Here is a 12,618-nt window from a genome sequence, read left to right on the forward strand (position 1 = left end):
AGAGGAACACTGACGCACATATAGAGCTGTACAATCGTGTGGAGTGGGTAAAAGGAGGCAGGCTGGTGATGAGGATCAAATTGGAGAGTGACGAGTCTGAAATGGATAGAGCGGAGCATGGTTAGATAGATGTGGTAATGACAGAGAAGAAGCAGTAGTAAAGGGAATGAGAAAAGACAGCGGGACAGAGGGGTGGGGGGAGGACGGAGGGGGAGAAGAGGGCTCATTTTGTCTGACTGCACTGGTTGAAGAGTTCTTGGTGTTCCGTTCTCAACAATTGCCAGTGTTCCCTCCTCATGATGAGACAGTGATATTAATGCATCATTAAAAGTATGGCGGATGAAAGAGAGTCCAAACTGAGTTCACAAAGTCAAATAGAATAGCATTTACAGTATGAATATAGTAGATAAATGGTAAAAAAGGATCATAAAGTTATGTTTTAGCCAATTAATGGTTTCAGACATTAATACAGAACTACAGCATGACCTACTTTTATCCAGTGATATGTCAGAGTTAGTCACATTTCAGAACATTTCAGAATTTATTCCATTTCAATAAGTGAATTGGAGTTTTATAAAATCCTATGCAATTAGCTTTAATTAGTTTGATGAAAATGTTGTACATTTTTTTCCAACTTGCATCGCTTAGACATTAGAGGTTAAAAGTTATAACCAAAACAAAGGTTAGATTTGATTTGATTTATGTAAAAAAAAAAAAAAGTTAACAATTTTACATTAGTGCTCATTTCATTTATGTCAAAGATAACTTAGAATACAAACAGTTACACAAGAACTGTATGCCTTTATATATCAAGGTCTAATTTATAATTTTTTTTTCCAATAACAATATTTTGTAGCCAGCAGTGGATACTCTATTATGTAATAGATCATAGCATCTACTCAAAATGTGATTTTAATTCAATTGTGACATATTGAGCAGCCTGTGCTGAGAGAGATATTGTGTAGAGGTATTATTTTAGAGCATTACAGATATTACTGGATTAATGTTGGAAGACCAAAAAACTCTAACTTTTTCTTAGACAAATCACTGTCACACAACATCTGATGACCAAAAGAGAAATTGTTGCATTGAAGATAAATTTTCAAACTGAAAAAGAATGTGTCCTGAGCACGTACCTGTCATTGTCCACACTCCTGAACCCCGGCAGCATCTGTCTGAAGCTGGAGTTGCGGTCCAGTTTGGGCTGACTCTTAGTGCGCTTTATGGAGCCTTTCAGACGACGACTGAGGAAACCCTGATGGACAGAGAGATGCAGTCAGTACAAGCCATTCCCTGTTGGTTGAGTTTGGTTTAGGAGCCCTGTCAATCACTTGTGCTGCGCCTGGCATTAGAACAGACCCCCTTAATGCAGTCATTTATAGCACGCAAATGTACTTAGACCAGATGTCAGGAGAAATAAAGTGGTAAGAAATGAATATAGATTTTCAGAGAGTGATTCAGTGGAGCAAGTCGCAACAAGGTCAAACACACAATATGAATACTAAGCACGTGCTTATAGACACACAATCATGCCAGTTTGTTTGTGCAAGTCATGTCACTCAAAGCGCCCGTGTTTTGTAATCATTCTTCCAGACTAATTTTGCCCTTGCACCCCCATATTAGTTTTGTACGTTCCTGTCTTCGTCTAAGCCTCTGTGTTTACTTCTCCTAACATCTGCAATCACACTCCCCCAAGCACCTCGCTGTCTCCATAGTAACTGCTGGTTGGCATAAGGACAGAGAGAATATTCCGACAGACGAGAAATGTGCGGCAGAAATGGCAAGACATTTGTGTGAGAGAGCGTGGAAAACAATGGTGAGTCGTAGCTTATTTTAGATCTGAGTCAAACTGGATTTTTAAGGAACAACAAGTGGGGAAAGAATGAAAAGGGACAAGAGCATGCTTGTTAAGAAGGAGTTTGAATAGTTGAGGGGAGGAGGTGTGTTTAAAAACTTAACCAATATCAATATTATTTGGCTTTGTCAAAATGTTGACAGTTAACAGACAAGATATTAGGAAGGCATAGTGTATGGCATAAGGCAATCCGTTCAAGCAAAACCAGTGAAGACAGTGTCTCAGTGGTTAGAGCATATGTCCACAGGATAACAAATTTTAAAATGTGATATACTGCTGAAGAAAATATAGATGATAAGCAACAATATTGAAACCAAACCATAAGGAAAAAAATATACCCAAAAAACTATTCTATGTACAATATTGTTAAAAAAGTGAACTGCAATAAAAAGCAGAATGCAACAAGTAGTTTGTGTCTACAATCATAGTCACAGACGTTCATAATTTAACCTTCTACAGCTCAAATTTAATTGTAATACAGAAAAATAAATACAATTTCCCCACTAGTACAAAAAAGTACCCACGATAAATACCTACCCCAAAAAATTGTCGTTCCATCTGTCAAATATTGAATAAGTCTATATATTATTTATTGCGACAAACCAATTTATCCATCAATCCACTCGTCTTTCTTTAGGCAAGACATCATTCTACCCCAAGGCAGTTGTGATCACCATCAAGTATACAGTGAATGAATAATAATGTAGTGCTTTGAGAGGCTTGTACAGCATAAGTTCAAGGCATTATTATTTAGAATCCAGTGACATGTTGTTTTCATGTGTGTGATTTTTTTTCTACCAGATGAGCTACAAAGTTGTTAACTGGCTTGACATTGGTTTAATGTGTCTATTTAAAGAGTCAATATTACACTCTTTTCCTATCTATGTTATAAAGTTATTTATAGCACAAACCCTGCATAGTTCTTCTCTCAAACAGGAAACACTCTACCTTGTGATGTCACGTGGTGATACAGGAAGTACTCCCCTGTTTTCAAACTCCATACTCAAATCATTTGGATGATTATAGCCCTGGAATTTCCAATCTCTACTGAACTGGTAAAAGGTAGCTGTAAACTTGAAAACTAAGGCTTCATTAAATAAGTTGCAACAGAGCATTTTGGGCTTTAGAGACATAGACAGACTAATAATAAAGGACTACTCAAACATGTGTGAATGAAAAAAGCACAAGTATGTTTTTGATGAGGTAATAACATTTTCATATGGCTAACAGCTCATTAGATTCACTTTTGCATAATATAAAGACCTTTAAGCAGCAAACCTGGTCAGATTTGGTACCATTTTAATTAATAGGTGACAGAATTGACATTTATGGTGGAATAAACAGAACATTCACTGAACTGCCTCATCAGAAGTCTATGCTCTACACAGTATTAACTACTACTACTACTATCAATCTGAAGACAATAATCACATGCAGAGTAACATGTGTCCATTTTACTTAGGTAAGTTGTGCTGTTATAAAGTTGCACTTGGCAGGAGGACAGATTTAGGAACACATAAACAGCATCAGGTGCAGCTCTCAGCACCATTAAACAACAGAGTACAGGTATGTGGGCTGTGGTGAGAAAAAGAAATGCCTTAACGCTTCAAACCTTTACATACACAGTGCATGAGTCAAATAAGGTCTGACAGGGCAGTGGCAGGTGACAGGCAACACAGCGTAGACCAACCTGCTATGTCCCAGTGCCACCATTAACACACCTGTATAATTATTGCCCTGAGTGTGAACGGGTGGCCCCAAGGTATCGGTGGAAAAAGAGATAATTAGAGTAGGGCTTCTAGACAGGCTGCCATCTGATCACTGAAGAGTCTCAGCATCCTGCATGTGAAAACCACCTGTCACCGGGAGGCGCTGTGAGCTACATGCACAGCCCTGTCACTGCCAGGTCTTCATAGCAACTCAGGAGCACCCATGTTTCATTATGACATCCACCAATACATATTCATCTAGCCTGGTTTGTCTGATACAGTGTACAATAGAACACAGGAACAATGCAGTAAGTCATACTAAACACAACTCTTGTATTTATGACTTTTAAAGTAGAGGGTGCACAAAGTAACTAAAATGCTGGTATCATCATTTACCCTTGAACTAGGTAATTGTTACTATATTATATCAATATCTTAAAAAATAAAATAAAATACAGTGTTGACAATCATCTTAATTTTTATATAATAGATTATATTGTATTATTTTGAACCAAATCAAGTTTGAAATATTGGCATTATGATACCACTATTGCAAAATATGGACACTGCCTTGGTGGTGGTCTGCTTTTCAAATGGGCTTCTACTTTGGTAAGCAATTTCCTTGTTATAACATCATCATTTTGGCCAAGTTGACATGTAAGTCACAGATAAGTGAACAGCAAATGGCCAACTATTGATGTCAGCAGTCAACTGTGAGCAGGGCCCATTAGCTAAAGGAGCAGGGCTGAGTCATCGCGGCTGGCATGAGAGCGATGTTTAGGGCTCCAGCCCAGACAAGGTCGCACCATAGGCAGCTCCCATACATCGCCACTTTTACCAAACACTGAATGCTCAAACTGTGTCGGTTGCAGACTCATTTACATTCTTCTTTACTGCACTGACAAAACAAGTTATAGTTTTCAAAATTATCAAATCAAACTCATTTGTGGGTTGATTTGAGATATGGACATTCTGTTGTTTATCTATAGGAAATTTAAAAATTATAATTTAAGTGGTTCTGATGACAGATAGTGAATGCTAGCTAAGAAAAATGGAGAGTGGAGCCAAACCAACAGAGCATTTTAAACAACATTTCTTTTACAATATTTACATCATTCTTTTACAACATTTTCATGATCTTTTTGGTAAACTTTATAATAACTACACTATTTACAGCCTTAATAAGCACAAAGAAAGAATTTATAATGAACAAATTTTCATATTAAGAATGATTCAGGGTTGCTAACTATTTAATTGAAGTGTTAGCAGTCAGGTGAGGGTATTAATAGGGTTAGGATTCAGTTATGGTTAGTAGTTCCTAAGGTTGAATTTTTTTTTTTTTATAAATTTGTTCTTTATAAATGATTTCTATCTTGGCACATTATAATAATTACACCCTAATTAGTTATAATAAAGTGTTACTCTTTTCCAAATTGTGTGTGGGCATCAATGTGACATCCTAATTTTTGAGCTAGCCAAAAAGCCTCCAGTAAAACAATGAAGACCTGTTTAACCCACAGGAGAGGCACCACACAAAATGTGAGAGATTCCATTTGAGCTAGTCTGCACTTAACAGACGACAAGGACTAGAGGAGAGATGTGCAGGAAGTGAGTTAGACACACAGAGGGAACAGAAATAGAGGTGAGAGCAGTCAAAAGTGACAGCCAGCGCCCAGCCGCAGCACCAGTCGTACAAGCTGAATGAGTGGATCACACTAAATGAGGAGGAAAATGATGGAGAACACAGCACATGATAGACGAGGTGCAGTCTAGGGCAGTGTTTCTCAAACTGTGGAGCTGCCTCTAGTGGTGCAAAGGGCCCTCTGCAGTTTCAGTATAGTTTTATTTTGAGACCAATCTATCATGTTCATCATTATTTAGAATTATTTTACTATCCTATCTGTTGTTTAGTGCTGACAAATTGGGCAGAGAGGGGAAAGGAGGGGCGGGTCTAGAGGTATAAGTAACACTGTGATTGGTCAAACATTTCAAGCTCCACCCCTGCAGCCAAGTGTTTGTAATTAGGGCAGTGTTTCATAATATTACCAAGCATTTACAATTACACTGGCCACTGGAGCCAGGACACACTGAAATACATTTGTGAATAAAAAGCTGCAAACATAGCTAGTCTGCACAAAAATGACCAAAAAAGCACTAGGAACAGTGCTTTGCTATTAAAACACCATATAGCTTGTATAGTGGGATTTTGTATTTAAATGCACTTGAAATGCACTCTGAAATAACTGTATATTATTATTAACTGTAACCCTACTTCTACTTTATTAAAATATCATCATCATTGTTATCCTTAAGATAAACCTCCTAAAACCAGCCTGACTGCAGATTCTGGATTGTGTACATGCATACCCACAATCGCCATTCGATGTAAACATTTTAATTGATTTCCTCTGATAATTAATAACATAATTCTGTGATAGCCCTAACATAAATCTGATTGGTTCTGCTGTCTTCTGTAGCTCTCATTTTGAAAACATCCTCTCTGCCATATTAACATGGCAAGGCTATTACATTAGCAGAGGCTGACATGAGGCAAGTGCAACGTCTTAAGTGCAAGCCAAATTCATTGAGCTCTGTAATTATTTCACATCATGAGCTGACAGCTAATTAGAAAGAGGAGGAGGGGGAAAAAATCAGATTTTACATGCTTCTGCAGGTCAGGAAAACTTTAGAAACCATGCAGCTTTGACATTGGAAGACCACAGATTTTTTTTACTGATTTACAGGGGAATAAAGGGAATTCATCAGTACATTTTGTGGATCCAAAACATGATAACTGCTCTATCGAGTTACCGTTAAACATGACAGATGAAACAATAATTTTAAGGGTCAATATTTATCGTGGAAGTTTTTCTCTGTACTAGTGTGGAATTTTTGTTTCTTTCTGTACTACAGTAGCATTTGAGCTGTAAAAATAACTTCTATGACTCGTTATAGATAGTGTTTCATTCTGCTATTTATTTATTTTTTGCAGTTTGTGTTACATATTACACACAATATTACACATTCTGAAGAGTTATGTGGGGATAATTCTGCTTTAGGGTTATTGTGTGTATAAATTAGTTTCAATAATATCGCTAATCATCTATATTTATTTCATCAATATAGCATAGTTCAAAATGTTATTATGACTGCACTCAAATGTTTCTGTAAGAATGTGTTCATGATTATGAAATGCAAACACAAAAAATACAAAACTAAAATAAGTATTGTATAAGGATTCCTTGTACTTTTCTTTATCATAAAATTGAGTTTAATTAATCCATTTCCTATTCAGAATCAGTCAGCAGGGTGTTCTCTGCTTATACACCTCCTTCCCTAATGTCTACCAGATGAAAACAAGACATACCTTTATCCAATTAGTCCCCTACTACTCAGAAAGAGAGAGAGAAGGCTCAGAGCTTAAACACTATGCAATGCCAGTGAATCAATCCAACAGGGCAATAAGGAGAAGAAAATAAAATGTGACAGCCAAGATTGTTTTTTTCCGCTATTTAGAATCCTACAAAACAACATGTCATTTAATAGGGCACGCAATCTTGTCTCTGAAGGACAAAACTCTTTTCAGATCAAACTTTGAAGTTGTCTTAGTAGTTTAAATGTTAAATCTGATAACACTGTAAAGGACAACAAGCCTAAAAACACAATTTAATATGAATAATATTAATCATGTGATTATTTTTGAATTAATCAAGCACTAGCAATATTTCTACCCAAAAGTATTCTGTTCATCTTTTTTTTTAACCTTTTATGAACTTGTTTTTGTCACATGCACACAGTACAATACAGTAGTGAACTTCTTATGTACCTTCTAGCAAAAGAAGCAGTAAATACATTAAATGTAGAGAGGAGCAGAGTGTTTTGATTGATTTAACAGTCTTATGGCCTCGAGGTAGAAGCTCCTCCTTATCCTCTCAGTTTTAGCAAGAAGATGGTATTAAACCATCCTATAAATGTCTTGGAAAAAAGTTGTGATTTAACCAGATATTCCCCAGGTCTAAAACAGGACTGACTTACAAATCCATGTAAATGTGGGCCATCCAACTTCTGTACCACAGTTTGAGAACCACGGCATAAGCAACCAGGAGAAAATGTTGCTGTTACAAGACTTGTAACAGTGGAAAGTGCATTAACTTAAAGTAAGCACAAGGGGGCAATGTGTCAACAAATGCCAAACACAGGAGCTGCTCCCTTGGTCCACTACTGTATGTACCTAATGCATTGTAATAAGGCTTTTAATGCTGTGCTGACCCTACTTTAGTCTACCATAGTGATTTATTACTGAGAGTCTACCATGCAATTTGTAACACTTTTTTTGTTACAACTAGCATATAGAGAACAATAACAAACACAGCAACAAATATATATCAAGTTCAAGACACACCCACAGAACTGAAATGAATGGAGGCTTCAAATGTTTTTCAGCTGATGAGATAATGCAACAAATGTATCAAATACCTCTTCGCTAACACTACTGGACTCACAGGTTTCATGAGACTGACATAATACTATGACAATTTGGACTTGCTGATAAAAGTAGCCATAGGTTTGTCACGTACCACTGTATTTTATTTTTATTATCTACTGTAGTACAAGCACTGCAAAAAGGCTGTGAATGAATGAGCCAATAATTTTAGGTTCATTTGCTGCTTGTTTGTCAATTGAATTAAACATGACAGACGACGGATGAGCTCAGAATATCTGTGGATGGCAAAAGAGTAAGTGGGACAATGTGAAATGTGCACAGTGAAAATGTATCCAAAAGACACAGGAGGGGCTTATCACCATATAAAGATTCTGTCTGCTCGTTCACTTGGTCAGTGTTAACTATTTGTATTAAAAACAAGCGTGGGTGCTCAATGTAAACTATAGTGAAGAAACCAAACAAAGGCTGTGTTCCAGCATTGGAAGTAAATGAGTTTTGTATTGGCATGGAGCCATCTGGAGAGCAGCAACAGCAACTCAGAGTCAACACAGATCTATAAGTGTTTAAAGCCAAAGTAAGTGCACAGAGGAACTCACAGTACTCACGGTGACTCTGAACGGTGTGGCGGAAGTGGGCGGAGGTTCCATGGCGGGGGGCGTGGCCTTGTCTGAGGAGCTGCCAGGCATGCTGCGCCTGCGCCCCGTCCTCTCCGGAGGAGACTCTGGGAAACATAAAGCAATGCACTTTTAAAGCCACATTATGGAACCTATTCAATCCAAGTATCAATCCTAAAAATTGGTTCAGGTAACAATAACTGAATAATGCTGGAAGACATCAACCTGAAGATTTCCACTTTTTTTTTTTTTTCAATTTGGTATCACATCAATGTTTTATTTAGTATCAAATATCAAATTAGAATTTTCAATTACCATTTGTGACTACTATATAGTAGCACTTTCTTTTAAGTTTTTTTTTATTATATATATTTTATTTTCTTTCTTAAAGATATGTTTGTAGTAGTCAATCAGAAAAACAATGATATCAGATAAAAAGTCTATCAGATATACAGCCACGTGAAGAGTGCAGAAGGTACAGCAGAGACAGGGCCGTGTGGATGATGCAGATCCAGGCATGTCCAGTGGAATGTGAGTGATGCTGTCTATGCAAGCCACCACACATGTCAGATGGCTTCTCTGCACTGTGGATGTTGTGTTCACACATGGACTGGAGTAACCCTGAAGAGTACCACACAGTGAGGGGATACAATCTCTCTAGAGCTTTGGTTTTAGGGTTTAATACAGGAATACAATTTACTATCAAAGTTTATCATAAAATACATGTCCCTTCTGGAAAAAAAAAAGTACATAAAACAACAGTGTCTAAAATAAAAAAGACATTGTGGCGGTTTGACATAATAATGTATGACCAACAACAAGCATAAGCAAGGTTACATATAAAATCAGTGCTTTAATTTAAAACTGTTTATGAATTTATGAAAATATGAATTTTATGAATAAAGCAAATACCAAGTGCAAATTGCCACATTAACATGAAATTTAGATTGATGGATCTTTTTCTTAAATTATGAGTGACAAATCAACCTAATCAACTTCAAAGTTATAAAAGGATGTTTTAAGCTTCACCAAAATACCTGCTGCCATGACAACAGCAGTTTAATCCTGGTAAATTCATTAGTCTTTCTTTTGAAAAAATACATTTTGAAGGTAATGAATTTCTCCTCATCACACACAGATGCTCATTAGACTAATCTGTTTTTCACACATTGCTTTTGTGTACCTCTGGCTCACATACAAATAATAAGCACATGTACCGTGATGACTGTGTTGTAGCCTGCTGCTCCTATTGAATGGAAACTTTGTCACTGTAAAAAAAGAACACTAGAATCATCAAAGGACCGGCTCTAACCAGAAACTACAAAATGTGAACATTGTGTGCCACATCTAACTGCGGATTTCAATAAAATGTCCAAATCTACAGTAGTAGTTAATCCAAGTGTGGTGGGTGGCCATCTCCAGTCTAGAGTTGTGACGCTTAGATTTATGAGGCTAATAACTAGTGCAGAAACTTTTTTTGTATATAATGACCAATTTGACAGTGAATAAATAGCCCTAATAGACAAAGGAAATACAATTCAAATCAAAGGAACATATCAATAGCACTACAACACAAGGAAAATATATTCTGTTTTTTTTTGTAATTTTACTTGAATACATTAAAGACTGGTGGTATATCTGTATATTGTTATTGTTAAATTACACAATGCCAAAAGAATACACACTTTATTCAAAGCATACTGTCTTTAAAATTGATAGATTGTATTATTTGTTACTGTACCACAAAAAGTAAAAAGTTAACAGGCGTATAATTCATAAAACCATGCCAGTATTGTAATTTTTCAATCTGTTTTTAACCTTCTTTTATTTACCCATTCAAACCCCCAACTGTCCCTGCTGTGCTGCCAAACTATCACTTAAGCAGTCTGTTGTCCCCATGGCTTCTTATTAGTGGTCAGCGAGAGCCTGGAGCACAGACTTAATGCTGGTCAGCAGTGGTCTGTGTGTGCCTATGGACTAGATGGGCCTGGTCAACACAGATAAGACTGTGTGCTGTGGAAAGGAATAAATCAAGTTTTTATTAACATCAAAAACACTGACCACCCAAAGTCTCCCTCCCACACAATACCACAGATCAGCCACGGACATCCACATATTTGTCCATCCATCTGTCCATCTACTTTCCTTCCTCCCATTAACATTTAGTGGTATGGGTCAGCCTGCATGTTTCCTTATTGTTTCAAAGCCAGACGAGTTCTCTGCACACGCCATTCTAGCCCACTTTGCTTTAGCTTCCGGTCAGGGCTGCCAACAGCACACAATGAAAATCAGCAAATCTAAAAACATTCAATTATAGTTGAATATTTTGCACATGAAAATCAAGTGTTGCTGAAAAATAGTGGAAAAGGCCCAAAGCCCAAAAATGTTAATGCTGAACCCCTACAGCTACCACTGATTATTTGACCTCTGTACAGATATCACAATTTTGACATGTCAAAACTTATTATAATCCAAGAAAACAGCATCAAACACATTTTCTTCTTAAAGCTACAACAATAAAATCAGCATTCATGACCTGCAACATATAATAATTCTATACAAAATCAGTACAGACCTCAGCAGTCGTTTGAAAATAATTTGGTGGTTATAGATGTAAATTTCCCATTATTTTTTCTCATAGACTTTTCAATGAATTTAAATATTAACAATTTAAAGGACCAATATCCATTTAAAACTTAAACTTAGATGAAATAGTTTAATAACTTAACAATTTATAATGTTTCAGAATTATATTTCAAATAAAATTATAGGTCTTGTGGTCACAAAAGATTGGTGAGGAATAAGAAGCATGATGAATGAAGAACCTAGTATCAATCTTCTAATAAATAAATTGACATATTTTCTAAGACTGAATCCTGTTAATATTACAGTGCATCTCTCTGTCATCTGCTGCCTTATTTGTGAAAAGTGGTCTCAGAAGAGAATAGTAAATTGTGGTGTTATGACAGGAGCCACGTACGCACGCGCACACACACACACACACACACACACACATTCTCTCAGTGGAGTGTTGAAATGTGGAGCACAAATGGCAGGCTGTCAGTGTGATGGTTTCTGTCCACCTGCTCTGGCTTCCCTGTCTGACTCTTCCCTCTTTCCATCAGCATTTATCCAGGACTAGACACACAAAACTCAAGACAGACCGGACTATGGACCAGAAGCAAACTAGAGACTTGTTTAACAGCACAAATCAGCTCTTGTGGTTCCAAATAAGTGAGTTAATTATGACCAGATTATGTTAAAATAAAGTCTAATAAAGCCTCAGACAGAGTAGGGCCTACAGTTAGCATCATACCCCCAGGGAATCCAAATGAAATCAGCACCAGAGTGCATATATAACAGATTTCAAAAATGTTGCCAGAATATCATCAAAATCACTCAAAGATACAAAGCCTACCCTTGGCATTTTGTATCTGTAAGTGATGTAATCAAATAGCTGCTGAGATGGTCTGAAGCATGCTTTCCCATGCACGGTATAGAGTGCATTCTTGTGTACACAGTGCATATGTCAACAGTGCACGAGAAGCACATGGCTGGACTCTAGACCTCTACAAAGATGATAGTAGATAAAGCAGGTGCTGCTCTGGCTTCTCTCCAAACAGAAACTTTCAAGACAATGGGTCAAAGATCAAAGAATTCAGCATGTGTAAAATATATAGACTTTAAAAATGTGCTTCTCTTAGTCCTGTCATGATAAGAAATGTAAAGCATGATATATTGTTTCTTAAAATATCACAATAAACTATATTTTTAAGACTACTTTACTGAGATTTTTATGCAGCATTGGGTCATAACTAATCGTTTTTGTAGTATCTTTCCCTATACTATACTTTCACTATGTAAGTAATTTCATGTGTAATGCATGCTGGAAGTCAACAGTAATCATAGGCATTATCTAGTAATGAAAAAAATTGAATCTGACAGCATATTTTAGGATTAGGGGAATTAGACTGCACCTGTTATTGGACTCTTTGG

At 36.7% G+C, this 12,618-nt stretch overlaps 1 protein-coding gene across 5 annotated transcripts in view; it reads right to left on the reverse strand.

Annotated features, from left to right (window-relative positions):
- The window catches only part of dab2ipb (DAB2 interacting protein b), a 92,672-nt gene that overhangs the window by 50,719 nt on the left and 29,335 nt on the right, over window positions 1-12,618 (reverse strand). For 3 of the 5 annotated variants that reach the window (XM_020921625.2, XM_055153724.1, XM_020921623.2), the window contains exons 2-3: window positions 8,605-8,729; window positions 1,137-1,255 (exon numbers count right to left, since the gene is read on the reverse strand). In XM_020921625.2, the coding sequence (XP_020777284.1) occupies window positions 1,137-1,255; window positions 8,605-8,729 (244 nt within the window). The remainder of the gene's footprint in view (window positions 1-1,136; window positions 1,256-8,604; window positions 8,730-12,618) is intronic. The other 2 variants (XM_055153722.1, XM_055153723.1) reach the window with 1 other exon arrangement.

This window comes from Boleophthalmus pectinirostris, unplaced genomic scaffold (genome assembly GCF_026225935.1).
Source record: "Boleophthalmus pectinirostris isolate CB_2022bp ecotype Guang Dong unplaced genomic scaffold, ASM2622593v1 HiC_scaffold_18, whole genome shotgun sequence".
In the NCBI taxonomy this organism is placed as follows: Eukaryota; Metazoa; Chordata; class Actinopteri; order Gobiiformes; family Gobiidae; genus Boleophthalmus; species Boleophthalmus pectinirostris.